Source organism: Notothenia rossii, assembly GCF_949606895.1.
Source record: "Notothenia rossii genome assembly, chromosome: 3".
Classification (NCBI taxonomy): domain Eukaryota; kingdom Metazoa; phylum Chordata; class Actinopteri; order Perciformes; family Nototheniidae; genus Notothenia; species Notothenia rossii.
The window spans coordinates 25,569,931-25,594,541 of NC_136901.1; the positions used below are offsets into that span (position 1 = coordinate 25,569,931).

Sequence of the window (24,611 nt, forward strand, 5' to 3'; positions counted from 1 at the left end):
TTTACTTAATGTAGGCTGATTAGCTGTTACTCAGATTTCTTTAGGATATATGAGCTATTGTAACATTAAGTGGATAATGATTCATGATTTTACAATTCTTTTTTTTAATAATTTCCAATTGCATATCACCAGATGATATTCACATACAATATTGAAGGTTTTATTTGATATAATTTTCACAACTTTCTTTTATATTTTCCATTCAGTTGTACCAGCTATCATGCTGTGTACAGAGCGCCCTCTGCTGACTAAACCCTATATTGCCGTTGGCAAAAGTCTCGCGCATGCTCAGTTTAGCATTGCTAGTCAACAAGCTCTGCTAGTGATTCAGTACATTTTCAAGGGTATTGATAGCGAATACCTAAAAAATATCTCCTTATGCATTTCAAGAATACTGCTTTTGATTACAACGTGTGCGAAACAACTTTTACAGGAGTTAATGTAGTCATTCTACCACGCGAATGTGTATTATTGAGCTGGCTGTTTCTGAGTTATGCCAAAAATACAATGCTATGCTAAAGTTGTCCTCGCAGCGGCAAACAGCAAATTAAAAACACCTTTATCTGAGACACTGCATTTGAAAAATACAGTTGCAAAGTGCAGTACACGTCGGTGTCCAGGCTGATAAACAGGGGTGTGTTTGCCCTGCTACAACATTGGTTAGCCGCTTGTCAATGTGCAGTCACGTGGTATCACAAGGACGGCCATGTTTCCGAAACACAAACAACAAGAAGAGCAGCGACTAGGAGCCAGCAGACACATACTGATACGCAGCAGCGACCGTTGGAGGAGAGGGGGAAAATAATAAATAAAATACAGAGCACGACTTTCTGAAAGTACGATTCTGTCGAATGAATACGTTTACAGTGTTTAAGAGACCAATGCATACGAGATATTGGCAGTAGACACACCGTACCGACAACCAGTCTGGTAACGTTAGCTATAAACAGTGAAGGTAAGCCATGGTTCCTCTTTGAAGCTTGTCTTTTAGCTAGCTGGCTAACATTGGCTAACACGCTAACCTCAGCTCTTGCAACTCGGATGGTTTGGATGTATCTGTTGTGAGAGAAAAGCTTTTGCACCAAGTTATTTTACGGTTGTTGTTTCTGTCAGTGTGTGTTGTTTACGTCGCATTAGCCGTAGCTTCACACCGAGAGCGGAGTGGAGGTGGTCGTCCGCACATTGGCGGAGAAGGCCGGGGAGTCCGATCCCAACACTCCGCCCCCTCCGCCATAATATCTGGTGTCATTTGAACCTACAAGGCCTTTAAGATCAACGCGAACCGTATGCTAGTTTAGGTAGCAAACCAGCTAACCCGTCTCAGGTTTGCAATACAAATAGGATACGTTTGGTTGCAAATATTGTTGGAACGATAAAAGTGTTCCTCTTTATCCACAAGTCGATATGCTGAAAGGCTAATTGGCTTCAAAGACGGAACTATTTTAAAGCTAATGTAGCTCGCTGAAGCTAGCTTACGTCAACGCGAGCTATTTTGTCAATATGTTAGCCATCTTTACGACCAAACAATGAAATACTGTAAAGTTTGTTAAAGTAAAAAAACTGGTATACATTGATGTGAAGCCTCAGCATAGAGTTTTAGTCTATATTTTAGCAGCTTGCCATTGTTATCCCGCCACATTTCTAAGTGCATAACCGTTGTAAATATCTAAATGCAATAGAAATGTTATGTTCTGCAAGCAGTTATTCCTGTGTCACCTTATTTCAGTTTTCTCATCAAAAAGTAGATTCTTAAATATGTCCTAAAGTGCCTGTTGTGGCCTGAAGTCGAAAGTTTATTTATGAAATAGTTCGAAGTCATAAGGCGGCCTACGGATGCTTAGGCAAAATGATACATTCTTAATTGTTGCGGTAATGCATCGAGTGCCATAAATAAAACTCATGTAATGATTGCATGTTCCGTGCCTTTAACTGATACATAAGTGTTATTTGCATGTCTTTTAAGTCACGATCCACACTGAATTTCTCTAACATTACTTTAAGTATGATTACCAATATCAAATATTTCCAAGGTAGCCCAAAGGAGTTTATCAAATAGTTGATGCAACCAGAGGGGAAATCCAAGGTTCCCATTTTCAAAAGAGGGCTTTTATCTCGGTTTACAAATTATGTTTCTATAGAATGTTACTCTTCAGTTCATACATACAGAGGGCCAACTTCATCTTGGGCAAAATAACACACAATATAATTTAATAATTTACGGCCACACTGCAATTTTAACCTGTCAGCTTTCAAGTTACAATTCTCTGTTGTCTTAATGTGTATTTTTAATTATTGTTAATTTTGTTATTTAATGTCCCATGAATTGCTTAGATGGTAAACTGTTAAAGAACCTACTGCAATCATGTTCTTCTTAGTGTTATCCAACTGCAAAGAGTAGTGCCACATTTGTAACAAAAGCTTGTTTTTCCACGTCATACGTGTCATATATATGTCAAAGTATTTTACACTGAAGTAAAAAAGATTGCATGAGCAGCGCTTCATTTTTTTATAAACGAACTACAGACCCTTAGAGGCTTTTACTGTGCCAGTGCCAATGACTAAGACTTGCTGTGGAGATAGGTGATCTAGAAAAAAAAAAATCTTCTATCAATACTTGGATAACGGTATGTCATTCCATTTACATCTAAACGTACTACCTCCGACCATGGAGTTTTGGGGGGGTAAAATAATGTGAAAAGAACTTAATTTAGACTCGGGTCCCTGCAATAGTTCCTGATAGCGTCCTAGTTCCGGACGAACTTCCTGCGGTCTGAAAAGTGATTTTGTATAACAGTATAAGTAATAGAGATTTATAGTGTCACATCGTTGTACACAAAGTTATTTCATATACAGAAGTGTTTAGCTAGTTGAGTTTTCGCCTGATGGAATTGGTATAAGAGGGCAGCGCTTCAGGCTAAATGTGATAACTAACACAACCTTTATGATATTAAAAAGTAGTAAAATACATTCATAAGTGTTAGTATAACTTTTGATTTAAGGTAATAGCCAGGCAGGTATATCTCCTTCTGTAATACCCAGTTTTTCATCTTCTAACTTGTTTCAATAAAAGTGATGTTCCTTACTCGTGAATCATAAAAATAACGACAGAAGTTATTTAAATGTTAGGATTTTTCATGTCATAAGGACAGTATAATATATGAGCCTTTACTGTTGTGACATTTTGTTGCCTTGGTTTTGGTGTAGTTTCCATGACTTTACAAACAGCTGCATACTTTTAAAAGCAGCCTGGTTACCTGAATATACTCCCTAGATTTCTGGATGGAAAATCTCCTGTGAGAAGCTCAACAAGGGGCCATGATTGAGCACTACAGCTAGCTGGTTTCATGCATTCAGTGTCAAAATACCACAATGTTTTTCTCCCAGCTCAGAGTGCTGTGTGCAGATTGATTAAAACAGGCTAGTACCTTTTCAGTAACTCCAGGGCATGCTGTGAAAATAGTGTGTCTAGAAATCAAATTACACTTCCTTTCCTATCACATTATAGGCAGACGGACAATCTGTGAAAGTACATCCCTCCAACGGCACATTTTTTTAAGTGTACACTTCTAACATGATCCTTTCCATCTGTTTTTTAATCATTTGATTTCCCCCCCTCTCCAACTCTGCTTACTTTTCAGTGGTGCTAAGGGAGGAGGACAGGAAATAAAGGAGTCACCTGGAGGGTCTCCGTCAATCAACATTTCAGTTGGAGCGAGAGAGAAAAAGGGACGGAGGGAGAGAGAAAAGCAAAGAGGAGTGCGAGTCGCGTCTGCTCTTGGCAGCTGTTCCAGCCGCCTGTTTCAGTGTTGTGGCTTTTATTTCGTTCCTGCGTTACCTTTTTTGATGAATCAGCTCATATTTTTAACTTTAATGTGAGCTATAACTGCTGTAAAAAGAAGAAAGAAAACATTATTACTAGCAAGAGTGTTTTATTTTGTTCCATTGTTCATTTCCAAGGTGTTTTTCGTTTATTTTCTTTGTTTACCTACCATTTCTTCGGCTGTGAGTAGCAGGAGATTCCACTCTCCAAACTATAGTCGAACTCCCTTCCTTATCTAGTTAGGACCTGATAACCTGGTATTCCTCAAGCACCTGCAACTGGCAGCTATTCTCTTTGTGTCTGTGTGTTTGGGGAGCTCTGTGACCACAGCTTAAGCACCACTCAGCCTTTTAGTCACCTAAGCCTAACTAAAGCCAGCCAGCTCTAGCCTGGTCCAGTACAGTCCAGCCTGCTCCGATCATCTGGACAGGGTAAGACATCTTCACTCACTTTTACTCATTTTGACTTTACAGTTGCTACAAGAAATAAAACATAAACTTTTTTCTCCTCAGATACTCAGTTCTGTGTGGACGTGAGGAATATGACTGCTGAGACTCTTAACTTCGGCCCAGAATGGTAACCAATCTTATTTCTTTACATTAAAATACTACTGACTAATAAACAGGGTTCTTACTGTCCTTAAAAACCTGGAAAAGTCATGGAAATTCAAAATGCAAATTCCAGGCCCTGGAAAAGTTATGGAAACATTTTTTTTTCTCAAAGTCATGGAAATGTAACTAAAGTTGCATCAAATATAATTTAGATTTGATCTAATCGCCGAAATAGTAATACTATAATGATAATAAATACTGTATCGTATAGTAATGAAACGTAAAATTGCATTTAACTGTCAAGGTATTTTGCTGGTGAGAGATTTGAGTTGCTTTAGCCTGTAGAAGCTAGTAAGCCTACTTGATTTGTTTTAGATACTGTAGCCACAACATGTTTCATATGCAGACCTTATTTTCCTGTTCCATGTTAAAATAAACAATTTTCAGTGGTACCGCTGAGAAAGACACATTTTTTTGGTCATGAAAAATTAGGTAAAGGTCGTGGAAAAGTGTATGAACCCTGAATAAAGTAAAGTATCTCCTGAAAAGAATAAATGCTCTTATGACGATTAAACAGCTCTTTGACAACAAGATTTAATGAATGCTTAATGTGTTGTGATTTGACAGAGTGAGTGGTTGTGGAGCTTTTGACCTTATCACCCGTAATGAGCAGATATTTTACTCAGTGATTAAACTGTAGGTGTTCAAAGCAACGTAATTGTGAATATTATTCATGCTTTAGTCTGTATTGTTTAAAAGGAATCTTGATATAAAAATGGTCATGTCTTAATGTTAAATACAACGGCAATACACCCACGTGGAGAGATGATCTTAAATGCCAGGAGAATACTCTGCTGCATAGTTGATAACCTGGCCTTCTTTTCTTTAGATGCCTTTTCATGTTGCAAATTAGGAGTCCTTTGACTTTTGCCAAGCTTCGCTGTAATTATTTTGACGATCGAGTCATTTTCATGTAAAAATGCGAATAATAGCTAGTTCCAGCTTTTCTGTTTTCATATGATGCTTAACAAAATATCTTTTGGTTTTGGGCTTTTGTTCGGACAAAGGGAGCTATTTGAACACCTAACCTTGGGCTCTGAACATTTTTATTTTCCACTTTTTCTTGCACTTCATAAAACAAGCAACCAAAAAATAGAAGGCAGATAAGTTGATGATGAAAGTAGTTGATAGTTACAACTTTCAGTCTTTCACACAGACTGTTTTATCATGCCATCTCTAACTGTTGGAAAGCAGTTTTCACTTTAGATCAAAGGCCCTGTTCACTCCTGGTATTGAATATGCATCTTTTGTGATCAGCTCTGTAGAAGTAGGCAGCTCTGAGTACAGATGAATGTGCAGAGTGAGTGTTTGGCACATAAGAGAAAGAAAGAGGTGGATGCACCAACAGCAAAGTGATTATTTATTCAGTTAACTCGCTATCGATGGGTCCAAGTGACGCAGCCTATTTTCAAGAGAGCTGTCCACTTGTGATTGGATAACAAAAGCACATGTTTGGTCTGAAGAGGGCCAATATAGGAAGTGTTGTCCTTTCCATCTCTGATTCTCCACCTCATCCTTCAGTGGACGCTTGTGTTGTGCTTAAGAGGGGGTGAAGTCTTCAGTTTGGTAGCACTCAATATCTAAAAGCCTGTGACTGCTGTGTGCATTCTTGACTCTGTGCCAGCTTCGCAGAATATTTCTCTCTTAACACATCTGCAGCTGCTTTCCTCTCAGTGGCCCTTCTAGCCCTACTTTTATACTCGCACCTCTTGAATAAATGTAAGCAGTGGCCGATGTATGTGCTCACAGCCAGCTGTGTGGCTGCATGTTTACAATTCCTTTAATGCCTGTTAGCGTTTCAAAATTATTTAGATCGTTTGAGGTTTGGCTGGCCGAAGAGCTGTCGAGCATGTTGGGCATTGTGGTAGACTTCAAAGTGAAAACATTCTGCCTTGCATTTAGATTCATGTAACAGTTGTTGGACTGACCTTTGCTCTATAAGACTCAGAGGATTATGTACGTCTAGATATGAAAGGTGGAAGATCTTTAAGATTTCTTTCTCCGTCCTGTTTGAAGTATTACTTAGTGTATCACTGGAATGTTTCCTTAGCTCACCATTTTATTATTCATATTAGTAGCAGCAACACCATTTTGACCCTGAAATGCCACATGCTGCCAACTTGTCTTTCACGATGCCTTCCTTTTACCTCTTGCATCCCACACCTCCCAGAGTTCCATGTGGTTTTGATGCGGAGTCAATGACACGTTCTGTAGAAGCATGTGAATGGAGCCATTGTTGAACAGCAGGCCTTGGAACCTGGCCCGCTAGTAATAGCTTTTTAAAATGAAAATTTGAGATTGGAAAAGCTAATATATCATCTGCGTTGAGCCAAGTGTATTCAGAGGGACCCGCGTGAGAGGATGGTTGGCTTGCGAAGCATTTAGAGAAATATTTTTAGATCTTTTTCTTCAGTACAGATTAAAAAGAATTATATCCCGCTTGCACAATAGCTGCAATTCTTCTCCGCCAACAGTGGACTTTAAACGAAGTTATTTACAAGTGATTTTCCTACATTGTATGTCAGCTCCAGTCAATAGGCAGGAACAATGAAAAATGCCAATATGTAGCTTTAAAGTTCAGTTAGTAATCTCCTGTTGAAACACTGACACTGAAATACTGTTTAAAAGCATACATGTTAAAACGTCTGACATTTCAATTGCAACACTGAGAAGTCTTGATGGTCTTTTGAACATTCAGACATTATCCTAATTCCTCATGATTCCTGTACTTTTTCTCACGCAGGCTTCGTGCACTGTCCAGTGGGGGGAGTGTGACGTCCCCCCCTCCTTCCCCCGCCATGCCAAAGTACAAGCTGGCCGAGTATCGCTACGGCCGAGAGGAGATGTTAGCACTTTATATCAAAGACAACAAGGTGAGTGGGAAAAGTTTCTCTGTTCGAATCAGTGAAGAAGACGTTTAGTAATGTTGTCAAAGTTAATGGTGCTAAAACACAAGCATGATTTTCTCTTTTAAATCCCATTTCCCTAGCTCAAAAAAAGCAAACCTGTATCAGACAGTTGTTTTTCTAAGTCAGGCCAAAAGTTTTGAAAGATAGTAATGTCAACGTCCGTACCTATGGTTGTTGTTGCAGGTCCCAGAGGATATGCAGGATAAGGAGTTTGCTGCTATTCTGCAAGATGAGCCCATGCAGCCACTGGCACTGGTGCCTCTCACTGAGGAGGAGCAGGTCTGCAATTAACACATATCCTCAAATACACTGATACCTGCACATGTCAAACTGTTCCTGCTTTTCATGTGATATCTCATCGCGATATGATCTGAGTTTTCAAAACGAGTGGTGCTGTTGTTACAAATGCAGCTGCAAACTCGCATTCCTCACATTCTTGCCTTTTACTCTTTCCATTCTCTCTCTCGGCAGAGGAACTTCTCCATGTCTGTGAACAGTGTGGCGGTGCTAAGGCTCATGGGAAAAGGGGTGGGCGCCACAGCCCCAGCTGGAGTGGTCCGAGGACGAGGGACCGCGCGAGGTGGTCGAGGTAACGGCAAAACAAAACTCCCAGACACCCATTAGAAGAGAGAGCAACAAATAAAGTAGAGCATTGGTTCAGCCTAAGTGCATGCATACAGACTCCACAACCACTTGTGCTGAAACTAACACGAGTCCAACAGAAACAAAAACGCTGCCCAAAGAAAGCTTGGCCGGAACTACAATGGCTGTTATCCAGAGAAAGTATAACAGTTTATTCAAGCCAACCACTGGAGTGTTTATTTCCCTTTTTTCTTCCACCATCTTGGTGCAGCACACTTCCTCTTGGCCTGTCTAAATAGTCCTCCTTTTGTCCAGCCACACCTGTCTAAAACCACTTGGCTTACAAACTCACCTTGTGCACACAGAGCACTCTGCACATATGAATGGCCAATGTAAACACTTACCATCCGGTTCAGGACAGCCAAGGAAACAACTTGGAAGAAGGATGCTGTGCCGGTTTCATCGTTTGTCTGCAGCTCTTAAAGAAGATATAAGCTAATCATATTTCAGTAAAATAAATTATAAAAGTGCTAAAAATAAGATATATGAGGTTTATTTAACAGAAAAATACGTATTAGCCAATCTCAAGCTCTTTCATTCAGATGATGATATTAAATACCAACACCTTCTGCTCCGTGTGTACTTCATCAGGACGAGGTCGCGGTGAAGGTGGATTTTACCAAAGAAGTATTGAAGAACCGGAGGTGGGTTTTGGACGCGGCGTCCGAGAGATTCATCGCAGCCAGAGCTGGGATGACCGGTAAGAAAAACTCACTAATTGAATGTCAAATAAATCATGGATTACATTTCTTAGTGCCAAAATAAAGGCATTTGTTTTCAAGGCTGAGAGAAGACATAATAAACTAGAAGGAAATATAAAATCCTCTCTGATATTTGTATTACATTTTTCTCATGTTGTATAATTGACCTAGGTATCTTCTTTTATCTGGATAGGCTGAACTACAATATGTTTGTTACTCCCGTACTCCCAGATAAAACCGACTTTATGCTTTGGGCTCATTTTTCCTATTTTTTTGTATCACTTATTTCTCAAATGTTCCCCTCTTTCTCAGGGCTGAGCGTAGATTTGAGAAGCCGGTCCGGCGGGAGGTCGGGCGTCCCGGCTTTGAAGAGCCTGTAGTGCCTGTGGTTCCAGGACGGAAGGAATTCACGAGGGCTGACAGCGATAACTGGCGCATCCTCCGAGAGGAGCAGCAGGAGGAGGAGGAGGCGGCGGCGGCGGCAGGAGGGGGGGTGGTGGTGGTGGAGCCGGGAACCAACTGGAGACTTGCAGGAGTCCGCAGGGATGGTAGGATGAAAACAAACATGCTTTTATTCATTGTCCCGCCGCCGTAAACTCGTTTGTGTTAAAAAATGAAAGCTATACACAGGAGAAACACCTCATCAGTCCTTTTCCTTTTAGAATGCATGACGTGCATTCCACAGAACTTCGATTTGATAGTATTCATACATGGCCACTTAGTGTCGAACACCTTATCAGATGTCGTGGTAAACAGGCCTATGGCTTTAAGAAATGAAATGTGTAGAAATGGCTTTTTAAATCAGTGTAATCACAACCTTTGCTTCTCACTTGCGTTAGGTTTGACTAAAATACAACATGCATGCTGAGGGCTCATACCATTTCAAATATTAAAATGGCCTAAGTAGAAGATAATCAATTCTACTAGTTCTTACTCCAGGCTATCAGAGCTCAGTTGTGATGATGTGTTCAGCTGAAACAGTAGATATAGTGACATCTAGTGGCAGTGAAGGGATTTCTACCAGACAAAGTGGAGTGTTGCTAAAAGGGAGCTGCACTTTAAGACAACTGCAGTTTTGGAGGTTATGAGACCCTATCCTCACTGATGGCTGTCCATTTCTCTGTCAGATGGGGGTCCTCGCTCAGCAGGCTGGCGGGAACACACCGGTCCCGGCGAGGGTCGTCGTCGGAAGTTTGATTTTGATTTCAGGGACGCCGATGGCCATGGTGGTGGCCGCCGGCGTGAGGGACTGGACGACGGAGACGGCCTGCCTGAGTGGTGCACAGACGAGGAAGACGGGGAGATGGGCACGTTTGACTCCTCTGGAGCTTTCATGGCTTTGAAGGTGTGTACATTTAATTATTCTTAAGAACGTTCTCTTCAAACAAAGTCAAGTTTTTTGTTTTATGATATTTATTTATTTTACTGTCAGCTCTCATTGAATGTCAATGAGTATTTGGTACACTCTTTAATTGTCTCTTCCTTTGTGTCAGAAGGGTGACAAGGACATAATCCTGGAGGAGGAGTTTGATTTTAAGGGGATAGAGGACGAGGAAGACGAGGAGTTCTACGCTGACATGGAGAGGAACAGTGCTGAAGAAGACAAGGGTGAGGAAAAACCTTTTTATTTGATGATTTTATAATGTTTTTGGAGTCGTTCCCTTGCCAGCTTTATTATTGCATTTTTCAGTGAAAAATGATTTGTTCATAAGGCTTTTCCTATTCGTTCAGAAGCCCAGGAGGAATTCATAACTGAGGATTGTGTCATCTTACTTAAGGCTTTCCTTTCTTTCTTTCCTCCGCTCTCCCCTTACAGAGAGTAAAGAAGCTGGCTCTGCTGTAAGGGACGGCGAGACAAAGCCAGCTTCACCCTCGTCCTCTCCTCCAGCACTGCAACACTGTACCCCCCCCTCTGTGGACCATCGGCCCAGCAACGCAGGCCTGTTGGTGGACAATGCTCAGCTGAACAACAGCCACCCTGTGAAAGCCAGCAGCGCGGCCAGTGAAGGTACCCCCTATTTCACGTCAGAAGCAACAGACAGATGGATTCAGTTAGCAGCTCTCTTAGGTACCTATTCTTTTCTAATTATGAAGGCAATTCATGTTTTTTTCCAAAAATATATGTATATTGATATGTATGTATTGCAGTTAAACCATGTGAATTATGAGTGTGAAGTTGGACAAGAACATGTGGAGAAAATAAATAGTATGAGAAGTTTGTTAGTATGATATGAAATGTACTAATGGTATCAAATCTAAAGAAAGTAGGAAATCAATTATGGAACAAGGTCAAACTTAGTATGAATATCCAGGATGGATCTTTTGACTTTATTATCAGATTCTTCCAGCTTTTTATTGAGCAATGAGTTTGAATACCGACTAGGCAAACTTAAGTCATCAGTGTTTGTCACATTCAAACTTGTATCTTGAATAACAAAATTGAAGCGTTAAGGGTCTAATCCTGTAACTGTAGAGCTTTTGGCTTCTTGGATTCAGCCAAGCTCTTAGTCATGCACCGTAAGTGTGGAACTATTGCCGCGTTGATATTTTGAGTTTGATATACAATATGTGAGGTCATTTAATATCTTGTTTACTAAACCCGCTGCTGCTGTCTCGCACAGAGCCAGTTGGTGGCTCTACCCGCCTCAACCCAACATCACCACCTCATATATAGAAACTCTAAAAATAGAGCCCATTGTTTTACTAATGTTTTTGTGTTTTTTGTATCAGACATGGCTCCTGTAGGGGTCTCTAAGAGCCAGCTGAGCCCCAGCGCCCCCCCTTCCTCACGTATGCCTCCTCCACCTCCTTCCTCTGCTGCTCCTCTCCACCCTCCACCTGGAGGGGACGCAGAGGACGATGAGGGCATGAAGCACCTGCAGCAGGTAGGAACAACAGGAGGCACATTTCATGCAGCTGTCTCAAGTGAAACAGAAAGCACTTGTAGCTCCATTCAATCTAAACCAAAACTGGACTGGACTGAAAGAATCAAGAATACATCAAATACTTTAAAAGCCACATTTAAAATGGAGAGATCTTGAATAGGCACTTAAAAGTATTCATATTCTCTCAATGAACACTTAATGCGTAATAACTGTCTCAATTATTACAGGAATTACATTTCAATCATTTAACCAGGGATTCTTTTTCCAAAAAGTAATCAATCTCCATCTAAACCAAAGCCTACTTGTAAATCAAATCAGATCAACTATTTATAAAGCATGTTTTATACATAAGAGCTAACACTAAGTGCTTCACTAACCCAACAACATTATTTTCAAACACAGGACTGAAAAAAACATAAATACAATACATTTAAAAGGAGAGTCTTGGGTTTGCTCTTAAGAGTATTGACATTCTCTGTATGAATATTTTGGTGTGTGTGTGTGTGTGTGTGTGTGTGTGTGTGTGTGTGTGTGTGTGTGTGTGTGTGTGTGTGTGTGTGTGTGTGTGTGTGTGTGTGTGTGTGTGTGTGTGTGTGTGTGTGTGTGTGTGTGTGTGTGTGTGTGTGTGTGTGTGTGTGTGTGTGTGTGTGTGTGTGTGTGTGTGTGTGTGTGTGTGTGTGTGTGTGTGTGTGTGTGTGTGTGTGTGTGTGTGTGTGTGTGTGTGTGTGTGTGTGTGTGTGTGTGTGTGTAGGAGGCAGAGAAGATGGTGGCGTCACTGCAGGACACTTCTCTGGAGGAGGAGTGCTTCACCCAGGCTCTGCAGCAGCAGCAGGAGTGCAGGAACACAGCCGCCGCTCTGCCGCTGTCACACGAGGCCGCCATGAAGTGGTTCTACAAGGACCCACAGGGAGAGATCCAGGGTACACTCCCAAACCCTTTATTATATTATGTATCGGCCGATACTGATTCCGGTGATCGGCCCCAAAAACCCTGATCAGAGCATCCCTACTTATTATTATTATTATTATTATTATTATTATTATTATACTACTCACTCGTACATGCAAGGATAACACATGAATTCATGGATAAAAGCTATGTTATTGCACTGTTAGCATTGTAAACTCATTCATCTCAATCTAACCAGGTCCCTTCACCACGGTGGAGATGTGCGAGTGGTTCCAGGCCGGCTACTTCACCATGACCCTGCTGGTGAAGCGTGGCTGCGACGAGGGCTTCCAACCCCTGGGAGATGTCATCAAAATGTGGGGCCGGGTGCCCTTCGCCCCAGGGCCCTCCCCTCCGCCCCTGCTGGTGAGACAGCCACCACCGACGCAGCGCCCGCAGCCCACCCGGGGGTCCGCTGGGACTGTGAGTCAGAGCTCTGCCAACGTAGAGGATGGGGAGGGGAGGATGCAGAGGAGAGGGAAGCTTGATAGACAGGTTACGGTAAAAAAAAAAACAACTATTTATTCAATTCAAATGTGAGATTTCTGAAATTGCCCCCATGCTTGATTTGAAGACATGTCATTTAATTTGTGTTCCTGCTAATGAATGAATGACCTTCTTGAGGAAGTGGTATTCAAACAACAGTCATAAAACGATATAATGTGGCCCCCTGTGCATGAAAGCTTCAAGTTAGTGGAACAGGGCAGGTTCCATTGAATGCTGTAATGTAACCCTACATTGTCGCAGGCCCCTGATTACCTATACATGTGGCAGCTGTCTGTGCATCACGTTGGGGAAATGCACGCTTAATGTTTGTTCCTTTTGTAATCTAGAAGTCTTTGGTAATAAATAATTGACAATTCCCCCCCAAGTAGTTCTTGCTTAGCTATAGCACATTTTGTATTAGATAGCTGTTGTGGTGTATTGAGTTAGAATATACATGTTATTGACAGGTGGTCGCTGTTTTTTTCAGGGGAACCTGGACCAGGACCGCCTGAAAAAGCAACAGGAGCTGGCGGCAGCAGCAGCTCTCTATCAGCAGCTCCAACAGCAGCAGCTATTCCAGCTCATTAATAGGTAGGTTAATGCATGGTTGGAACTATTCCTTTACATGTCTGAGCCTTATTTTGTGTTTGGGCCCTAGTCTCTTTCCTTTTACAGAGGGGATTTAGACTTTTGGACTTTCCGTGTTTGATTTCAATTATTTTGTCCAAGGTGCAGTGAGCAGGGTATGATGCCTTCGATGAACAGGTCGATGTCAGTGCCAGATACAGGGTCCATGTGGGACATGCATACCTCAGCTTCACAGCCGTCAGGTACGCTTTAGACTGGCTTTGAATGTCCACAAAACAACAACACGTCTTCACCTCATTGTGCTTAAATAACCCGTTTTGTTTCCATGTAGGCGGTGAAGCCAGTCTTTGGGACATAAGCATGAATCCTTCTACTCAGGGTCCAACTCTCGAACAGCTTCAAAAGGTGGCTTCAGTTGTAAGATTTCCATTTAATCTACATTTAGATTTCAATGTTTCCATACATCTTTTATGTGATCAGTAGGGGTGCAATAACTAATCGATTAAAATCGATTACCAAATTAGTTGGCAACTAATTCAGTCGTCGATTCGTTGGTGACGTCATCACATGTGTTCTACGCCCCGTTAAGCTCCAACGTTATCGCTCTTTTTGATCGGTACGGGAGACATTTAAAACATATGTCATATGTATTATTGCTACATAAACATTATATCGCAGTCTTAGTGTCGCCAACTCCGTTTCTAATATGCAATATGACTACAAAATGCGTCTATAATGTATTTTTGATCTTCCCAATTCAGACGAGAGATCTCTCTCCCCCGCCTGCTTGCGAGGGGGCGGGGCGGTTTACACACACGCAGCTGCTACATGCATGCAACACACACACACACACGGAGGAGATGGCGGAGAGAACGCGCTCCGAGGTGTGGTTAAACTATAGCTTTGTCGATGTGGACAATGCTCGTTAACAAAAGTGCAATAAGAGTTTAGTATGTAAGGGCGGTAACACGAGCAATTTGTCAAAAACATTTAGCAAAAGTGCACCACATTCAGACGGAGAAATGCACCGGGTTCGACTGTCTTTCTTGCAGCTATGTAGCCCCATCCACGAGTAACGTTTCCACGTCAGGTGTTATCATGGGTGTTATGTATGCTAGCAGCAACACACGGAGTTAACTGCATTATACGAACATGGGCTATAGATTAGAGATAACTGAGTTATTTATTTTGTTAAAGTTTCAGCTATTCTGTTTACAGTTCTGTCATCAGATTATTTAATATGATTTGTCAAAACATTGTTGTTTCTTTTGATGTGAAATATTATGTATTTAATTTAAATAAAAAGCAATGTTAGTTTTGTTCACAATTTGTTTAGTTAGTTTACCTTGTTTCTTGTCAAAAGAACCGTTAATACTATCGTTAAAATGACCGGATCGATAAGCAGTATTGATATAAGTAGTAGTACAGTTAAAACCTTAACGATCCGAATAATCGATTAATCGTTTTCATTAATCGATAGATTAATCGATTATCAAATTAGTCGTTTGTTGCAGCCCTAGCGATCAGTCATTTTTACTCTATCCTATTGTCAACAGTGGAAAAACCTAGATTTGAACTGCTTGCTAGAGAAATGATAAGCGATGCTAGCAGGCACAATAACTGTAGACACAACGATTGTCTCTGATGCAATACCTATTTAGATTAACTTCTTAGTTAATCAGGGTGTCCGCGGGGTCTTTAAAGTATTAAAAGTTGATAAATCAAATTAGCGAAAATTAAGGCTATTAAAAGTATTAAATGGCATTTTCCAAGGTATTACATTTTGTAGCTTGTTTTCAATAAGTATATAAATTGTCCAAAGAGGTTGTATTCTACAGTGTGCCTGAATGTAATCATTGCGTAGGTGTGCCGTGTGATTCTGTGTAGTTTGTTTATGGCATCCCGTTGGATTTGATGTAATCTGAACAGGACGTCGCACGCTCACTGCTTGATAGCGCACGAAGGCCCGTTTACGCCGGTTGTTAAACAACATCGTTATGGGGAAACGCAAGTTTGCGTCCAAATGGTTGGAAGATAAGGAGGAAAGACAATCAATACTGTATATAGTAAATGTGAGCGGTGACCGGTGTGTCGCCAAGGTAACCGGTTAAAACTCAAAGTGGCGATGAGGTCTTAAAATGTACGGAAAGGGTCTTAAAAAAGGTCTTAAAAGTAACTTCAGGATTCCTGCATATACCTTGTTAATGCTTTTGACATCGTTTGACTCCTGATGTGTTCCCTTCAGCTCCAGCAGGAGAGGAGAGACGCTGAACTCAGGGCGAAGCGTGAAGAGGAGGAGCAGCGTAAGAGGAGAGAGGAGAAGCGGAGGCTTCAGGAGGAGCAGAAGAGGAGGGAGGAAGAGGATCTCTTCAGACGCAGCAAGCAGGTGAGTTGCAGGATCTGATTTGCTGTATTTTCATTATTTTCATGATGCAAGCTAGGCTCATTAAAGCTGACATTTGATTTCACAAGTCAGACATCCAAATAGTACACCACTGATGATGCAATGAGAATGGCTTTTCAGCTTATAATGTTGTTCAAACCTGATCTCTCTCCCTGCAGTGTCGTCAGCAGCAGGAGCTGATCATGAAGTTGCTGCAGCATTCCCCCCAGGCAGGCAGCTCAGGCTGGAGCGGGGCCCCCTCCTCAGGGCTCTCCAAGGCAGGAAAGCCCCCTGCTCTGGCTCTGCTGGAGATGCAGCAGGAAGCAGAGAGGCTCCTGAAGCAGCAGCAGCAGCAGAGAGCCCAGCAGCAGAGAGAGCGCGTGAGTTTTAAATGAACTGTTTCATACAGACCGTCGGAGAGAGAATGCCGAGAGAAGATTTTTCTAAATGATTTCTCTGTCTGTGTCCAGCTCTCTGGCATGTCGATGGGGAGCTCCTCCATGGGCGGGCAGTGGGCGGATGGTGTTGGCATGTGGGGCGGGCCTGGAGGGATGGAGGGCAAGAGCAGCAGTGGAAGCTCTTCAGGCAGCATGGGCATGTGGGACGAGGCTGTGAAGAACCAAGCCAGCCTGCGTGGCAACAGCAACAACAACATGGGCCTGAAGAACAGCCGCAGCAGCCCCTCACTTAGGTACAGGAAGCCAAAAATACTCACTTTATTTTTTGTTCACCTTCAGTAGCATATGGCATTCTAATATTAAAGTTATAGGTGTCCATGTTTCAGTTATGGTTGTATGTCCTCTGCAGTGATCAGTTCATGATGCGTAGGAAGCGGACTGAGGACGAGGACAAGCTGCTGAAGCTGCTGCAGGGCATGAAGCCTCAGGACGGCTTCACTACCTGGTGTGAACAGATGCTGCACGCTCTCAACACCTCTGCCAACAACTCCTCCTCCCCACTGGATGGTAGGCCGAGTTATGAAAGTAGCTAGGTCAAGGTTAATAAAACTTCCCCCGGAACTTAGTTCAAAGATGTTTTGGCTTTATTTATTTTGATCTCAAAAAGTTCCTAGAATTTCTAATCATTTCAACTTTATGTATTTTATTAAGTTGCCACAATTGTGGCCTACCTGAAGGAGATGGAGTCTCCCTATGCAGTGCTGGAGTTCATCCGGTCCTACCTAGGGGACACAGTGGAAGCCAAAGAGTTCGCCAAACAGTTCCTGGAGCGACGTGCCAAACAGAAAGCCAACCAACAGAGACAGCAGCAGCAGGTAGGCCTGAGCTACAAATGTCTTTTTAAAAAAAAATGAGAACAGCATACTATAAAACCTAACAAACTGTGATTCGCTGCCCAAGCATACACATTACAAGTGTAAAGAAAAACAGGACCAGGCACCCAGTACCTTTTTGAATATCTGGGAAATTGTTCTAATTATACTCAGTATTAATAAGGAGAAAAGAAAATAGCTTTTCCATAATTGTGAATGTTTGAATGTCAGGCTTCTAAAACACCATGACGTATGTGTTAGAATATAATGAAAAGGCAACATCAAATGAACTGGCTCAAAGTGTGATTTTGAAGTTGTAAATTCCTCCTTTCTCTTGATGTGTCCCAGTTATCAAAGGAAGTGGCTGGATTGAACATGAACTTCCCTCTGCAGGTCAGAAAACATTTTTTTATAAACGATAACGCACTGGCAGTTACTAAAGGCTATAGCAAGAAAGGGCTTTACATTTGTAAAAGTTGATTTAAAAAAAGATATCACTTCTTTGGGCTTTTGAGGCACACATTTATTTGTATTTCCCTTTTTCTTAGGACTCAATGCGAGGAATGAATCCAAGCACCCTGCAGTCCATGTTTCAAGCCAACCACATGGGCAAGTCTGGTCTCTATGACAACCAGGGAGGGAAGATGAAGAAGAAACAGCCCATGATGCTGCACCCTGACCCCAGCATCTTAGGTACGTGACCTCAACACCATTTTATATTTCTTCCTATTGTCTTCATTCATCTGTAAATGCTCAGAATCTATTATTAGCTAGCTCTATTATTATTATCTATTAATAGCTTGACCCCAGATTAGCATTATGATTATACAAAACACAGCCAGTCAGAAACAGGTGTACATCAAGAGTTACCACACAAACAAGCCAACATGGAAACTGTTTTCATCATCTGGATTCAAAGGAGTCCCACAAAGGCAAACAAAAAAAGAAGGAAGACAGCTTTCTGAAGCACCAGCGGAAAGTAATAGTCTTCTTGGAGACGTGTTTGCACCAGGTGGTGTGTAGGATGGGCTCCTAGGGTAGGCTTGTGTCTGAAGTTATTTGTGCACCCGTGAGCGGTTTGGAGTGGAAACCCAGGGATGGGATTTGTCTCGTAATTTGAAATACATGTAAACAGGTGGCCTCGCTTTTATTGAGAATATTAAGAAAAACTCCTATGCAACTCAAATCCAAACGCTTCAGTCATTCAGTAAAGAAAAACTTAATCACTGAGGACCCTCCACACCCTCTTCACTGCTGCTTTCACCTTCATCAGGCACTCGCTCTAGAGTACCTCTGTACATAAAGAGAACTTACAAAAACTCTTTCATTCCCACTCCATTTTCTATTTTAAAAAGGCCTAACAGTCTTTCACAACTTTGAAATGCATGTAACCTGAAACATGTGACCTGCTCTCAATGACTTGTTATAGTGTTTCTTTTTATTCAAGTCTTTCATTGGGCTGTGTTTTGAATACTGTTTTCAATCATTATATGCGGATTATAACATTTTTGGACATTTTTGGAATCTTTTAATATGATTACATTTCATTTACAGTTCACTCACTTTCGGCTATGCATGTGACCTCTAGCTTATCTCTACATGTGATTCATATCGATACATAATCACACTAAATGTAATACATATGTGTAAATGTTTTTTTGTTCTGAAATTGACCAATGATATCTTCCCACAACAGAAGGCTGGCTCTTCCTATCAAACTATGTCTGCATCTTTATCCCCCGTTAGCTCTTCTCAGCCCTTGCCCCTCTGATCTTACTCTCACTCTCTCTGCCCCCCCCCCCCACCCCCCCTGCAGGGTACTCATTCCACAACGCGAGCGAGTGTCTGAGCCTGAATGAGTTGGAGATGGTGGAGGATTACTGATGTGACGCAGCGCAGCAGCAATAGCTACCTGAGGCCTTCTGTCTTTTAATCAGACAAACCTGATGACGAATGTGCACTGCTGGGGGAACCGGGTGGAGGGGGGAGGGGGGGGCGGGGGGGATGGGAAGGTGCAGGGTGGAGGCGCCTTGATCTGTGCCTCCCACTCTCTCCTTCCCTGTGGCTAGAACAAAAAAGGCTCCCTGCTGCACCAGTTGATCACTTGAGCAGGGGAGAGGGGGGTGATGTATAAAGGAAGATGGGTATCCTCTGGCACTCAAAAGATTAAGCACCTTATACTGAACTAATGCACTTTATTGAGATGGGATTTGAATATTTTTTTTCATGTGTGTGAATGTGTGCGTGCGTGTTGGGAATTGGTGCACATACGGTGTGTGAACATACACATCTTCTGTGTGCATGTGCATCAGAACTGGAAGGGTGTGGTGAAACAGTCGGTGGGTGAATGGTCGGGCTGTTAGGATTTCAAAGTCAGGGGGACCTTTAGTTGAAACCTTTATCAGAGAGCAAATCCTTTCTCAAAAGACAAACACTGTTGATATTTCTCTTGTTTAGCATTTTTTTACGTTTATATAAAAAGTAAAGCTATTGAAAAATAGATTATAAAAAAACTTGAAGATTTGCACTTGCCTAAAAAAGAAATAACAAAAACAACAAAAAAATCAAACAAATGGGGTTAGTTATAGAAGTGAATATTTTTGTGAATGTGTCTGAATGACTGAGTGTGTGATGCTTGGTTTGTGTCAGTAATATACCAGTCTGCACAATGTTTTGTTTTTTTTCATTCTTTTGTTGCTTACCAAGATGTATGAAACATAAGAGGCCATTTTTGTCTTTTTTGTTCAAATGGTAATTTTGTATTCTCATGTTTAGAGAGTGTGTGTGTGTGTGTGTGTGTGTGTGTGTGTGTGTGTGTGTGTGTGCGTGTGTGTGTGTGTGTGTGTGTGTGTGTGTCCCTCCTCCAAACAGGGACGTTGTGAGAGTTGAATGAGTGAGACAGAGAGAGAGGGCAATTGCACAACACATCCTTTCTCTCACCAGCTCTTCATCCCCATGATAGACAAAATAGAAATGCATACATTTGTAAATGTTAGCTTTGCGCTCATCACACGATGGCACCACTAGTTGATTTCCCTTAAGCCCCTCCCCATGGGGAGCCGTCGGTAGACCTGTGAGGACTGGCAGACAGGGCAAATCATGAGGGACATTACTGTGCGTGCATCAGAGTGAGACTTTGTATGTGTGAGTTTTCATGTTCATTTACTGTTCATAGAAATTAGTTAAGACTACAGGTACTCATTTTGAATACATGTGCTTTTTTGTATGTGTATGAATGCACATTTGTGCCTAAGAACTTGGATAGGGTGCGTGGCCATTGAGACATTAACTCTTTTTTGAGAGCAAGTGTATTGTGTGTCAGTGCTCAGCACAGTGTATGTAAAGTATGTAAGTTTATATCGTAAATGTTTCTAGTTCAGTCTAGGGGTGATCCATCGGAAGGTTAGTCCAGTCTGTTTTCCTGGGGTGTGATCACGTTGCCTTTTGTCAGCGCTCGAACTTGTGAATGAAAGGTGTCGAGATTCTGACTCTGAAAAGAAAACAGCATCTTAATGTGCAAGTGCACAGAAGGGTGCATGACATGTTAGCATATTGTGTTACTTATTCGTTGTTGCAATTTGATAATGACGAGTTTCTTTTTTTAATGAAAAATATATATGAATATATACATTATATACAAAGTTTAAAAAGTATTTGGACTAAGATAATGAGCACTTGGGGCTGCTATTTTTGTTGTGTGTTCTAATTTTTTTCCTTAATTTTTGTTTCATTATCGCCATGTGAAGTGTGTATTATTTCTTAAGAAAATATTGAATGTATTCCAAAAAAATGACAAGAAACCCGTGCTGATACCAGATTCTATTTTTTTTTCCTCAGAAGATTTCAAAAATGGAAACAAAATACAAAAAAGCTTCAGAGAATTTAGCGAGAACTTTTTTTTATTTACAGTGGAAAAGAAGAAAAAAAAACCGGGGCTGGAAACAGTTGAACACACTGCCTCTACAATCCTGGTCGTACAAATAGTGACTAAGAATGAAAAGACTCTTTCTATTCCATACTGGAGCTTTGGTTGTTTACAAACCACATGGATATCTGTGGGTGCAGTTTTTTGTTTTTTGTTTTATTTTTTTATTTTTGTTCCCACATGAGACGGGTGGGGTTTGCAAGTGCGCTTCTGCCATATGGACATTGAGTTGTGTTGGGTTTTTTTTTTTAGGAAGAGCGGCAGGTATCACAAGAACATGGACACGATCCTCCAACTGGACCTCTGTGTGTGGTCATGGAGAATTGATGATCCACCACGGGGGAAAGGGAGGGAAATCAAGGATGGGCTTTGTTTGTGGAGTGCAGGGCTGCAAAACCCTGGAGGGAAGAGAAGGTGATACGTGTACACCTGGTTAGTGCGCTTGTCTCCACCTCAACCCTCAGAAGCACTCACCTGCCCTTACCAACTCACCTATGCACTTTTGTTCATTCAAGCTGTGAGGTACAATGTTGGGGATGGGAGCACAATTACAACAGGAGGATTGCTACGACTTTGACAAAGTCACTGAAAAAAATATATTCCCAAACTGAAATAAGAGACTCGAGAAAAACGTCTTCTCCCACCTCCTGTATATAACCATATTTTTGTATTATCTTTCGGAGAAGAAAGAAACTTTGCAAATGGATGAAGGAAAAATACATGCGACGTTGACTATATGGAGTGAATGTTCTTCAAGAAAACCAATCTTTTTGAGTATAGTTTGAGATGGACTCGCTGTGAGTTTCCCTTAGTTTGCCAGTAACCCTGAAATAATCGGGGATGGAAGGGAAATAAAAAAAAACAATGACTAAGTTTGTAGGACTTGCTAAAGTGGCTCCGAGACTGACTGAGAGTTACTTATCAAAACGGATGCTGCAGTCTCGACAAAAAAGTCCCACCAAGAGTGTTTGATCAACATACACGGTGAAGAGGCAGACGTGGGTTTGAAGGTCTTCTCCGAACCTGATGGCTGCCTCCAGAGCTGTGGAGTTACTGCAGGAGGAACAATATTTGGCAATGGTAAGATATTCTTTGATTTGATCTATTTACTCCCAGTTAAAGCCATGTTTGAACAGTGTGCTGATGATGGGTTTTGTGCTCTTTCTTTCCATCTTCTCTCAGGAGTCTGGCTGTGCTTTATTTGCTGCCCTCTGCCAGGAGGATCTAATCTACAGCCAACCCATGAACCAGTTTACCCTAAACCTTTGAACTTAAACCCTAAGAAACTTTTCTGTCTTGACCTCAGACTTGACAGGCCGCTGGCATTATCAGTTGGACAGTTGCAAGATGAACAGGTTTATAGGCCGTGGATCCCATCTGTGTTGGAAGTGTGAGGATCGGGACTTGATCTCCCATGGAGGAAAAGGATAAAGAGGCACGTATTGCCCAGATGTCATCACCCCACCTCGGCCTGAAGCTCTCAGGCAGTCGCGTGGAGGTCTTCTAAGCGGCGGGACAGAAGACTCAGAGCTGCATTGGGATTTGACGGACGTTGCTGGATTACATCAAAGTCACCAGGAATCCCTGCAGCTGTGGAACTGGATGAACTGAAAGAATTGTACAAAAAAAAAACAAAAAAAAAAAAACTTTGAAACATTACAAAACACAATCGAGTAGCTACACGTCACATAGATTCTAGTTGCGGACACACTACATGCACATGCTACAGCAAAAGCACCACACAGTGGCTCTCCCCTGGAACCACAAACACACAACAGGGCTACACCAACATTAGATGACACACACACACACAAATCATTGCTCAATATAATCGCTGAGCTTTGTAAATAATGTAAAAGTTTGTGTTTTTGATTTTTCTCTCATAGTGGTTTTGCTTTATTTCTCTGTTCAACATGCCTTAAATTGTATAGTTCAGCTCTGAACGGCTAACTGAAAATGTTCTCTAAAAGGTGAATTTAAGTTGGAAACCGCCTCCTTTAACTGTCCTCTAAAGTCGAAAGAGAGAAAGGAGCTTTCTAAAAGTTTTCTGTTTGTTAACAGGACAGTGTTCTGTATTAATTTGAGACATCTAACCACCATGAAAGAGACTGTTTTGCTACAGAAAGAGCAAGCACTCTTTGATTAATCTGATTTTGCTGGTGGTTAGCTTGTGTTGCCCTTTTGGTTTCCTTAAAGTTTAGAATTGATTTGTTCACATTTCCTGTTGGATAATTGCAAAAAGTGCAGGCTTAATAAAGGGCTGAAGTCTGTACTGTATGGAGCTGAGCTGACTGGGGGGATACACAGAATTGGCTTAAAACAGATGTATTATTGTGTGACATATTGTTGGATATACTGCTCTAGGCCAAACTGAACCAGAGTGACAGGTCTTCCAAGTAGGGGCGTTTTGGTTATTATTTGTATACACTCCGGTTGACTTTAACGTTTTGGAAGCAACCAGATACTTTTTACAGTTATGGGATGTCAAATCAGTCTTGTGAAAATCATGATTGCATGATGTGTAGTATTTGTGGGTTTTGACCATGTTTTGATGCTGAACCTTGACGTGCGTAACAATTTGTCCCAGATTGCAGCAGTTTTGTTTGTGCACCGGGGAGTGCTGCTGACTATATGAATGCACTGAATAGATAAGAAATCGGCCAGTCAGTTGTGTGTTATCCAGAAGGAAATTCTTGTCCTGAAAATTTGGAAAGCGTCTTGTTCCATTTGTGTATATCTATTTGGATTTGAGAGATTAATGCTTTTAGGCGACTAGTTGCTTTTTGTATCATTGACAACTAAACACTATGCCGTTTTTATTCCAATTTGCAACTGAGGTTACATATGTAACTTGTACATCTTTTTAGCTGAGATGTTGATGGATAGCTAACTGTACTAAGTTTAATGTTGTCTTTATCAGTTGCCAAAACAAAAAATTGACTTTATACTATCACGTCTGTTGTTTGAGAGTGACTTTAAAAAATATCTATGTTTGATGTTTTTAAATGCTGATATTGTGTGGTATTAGTTGTTGGTTGGTCAGCCTGTCTTAATAGAGTAAAAACAAAGTTATTTTACTGCACCACAGGTGCTTTTATGATTAGATAAACTGCAATATTGTTCCTTCCAAAAGCCCACGATATTTAATTGCAGCCTTTGAAAAGATTATGTCACGTCCTGTCCACCTAAATTGGTATGAAACCTGGTTCAGTTTAGTTCTGGTAACTGTAAATCTAACAATATGGGTCAAAAAATATGTGTCGAGTTATATCCCAGTCAGCTCAGCCCCTTGAATAAGTCTTTGAATGTTGAGATAACAGCATAATGTGATAAACTGTTTTGGAAAAGAACAACTGAAAGATGTGTAAATAGTTTGGCTTTTGTTTGTTTGAAGAACAAAATAAATACAAAATAAATAGCATTTAGCAGTCACTGACTTTTTT

The 24,611-nt window shown here is 41.4% G+C and overlaps 1 protein-coding gene across 12 annotated transcripts; it reads left to right on the plus strand.

The window, feature by feature from the left end:
- The first annotated feature begins 578 nt into the window (after window positions 1-578).
- On the plus strand, window positions 579-24,589 carry gigyf1a (GRB10 interacting GYF protein 1a). 12 transcript variants are annotated; one of them, XM_079667916.1, is made up of 26 exons: window positions 579-955; window positions 3,639-4,251; window positions 4,333-4,396; window positions 7,175-7,304; window positions 7,524-7,619; window positions 7,812-7,929; window positions 8,574-8,682; window positions 8,996-9,231; window positions 9,811-10,028; window positions 10,177-10,291; window positions 10,500-10,691; window positions 11,414-11,568; window positions 12,320-12,488; window positions 12,716-12,939; window positions 13,490-13,593; window positions 13,732-13,832; window positions 13,922-13,995; window positions 15,836-15,976; window positions 16,153-16,353; window positions 16,444-16,664; window positions 16,781-16,938; window positions 17,083-17,246; window positions 17,592-17,636; window positions 17,792-17,936; window positions 19,060-22,248; window positions 22,351-24,589. In XM_079667916.1, exons 3-25 carry the CDS (start codon window positions 4,362-4,364, stop codon window positions 19,125-19,127), a joined length of 3,219 nt encoding a protein of 1,072 aa, XP_079524042.1. In that variant the 5' UTR covers window positions 579-955; window positions 3,639-4,251; window positions 4,333-4,361; the 3' UTR covers window positions 19,128-22,248; window positions 22,351-24,589. The 12 variants fall into 12 exon arrangements, with proteins under 12 accessions (XP_079524042.1, XP_079524047.1, XP_079524048.1 ...); XM_079667921.1 differs by having other exon boundaries at window positions 664-955; window positions 12,716-13,017; window positions 13,922-14,007; XM_079667922.1 differs by having other exon boundaries at window positions 666-955; window positions 12,716-13,017.
- The last annotated feature ends 22 nt before the right edge of the window (window positions 24,590-24,611 follow it).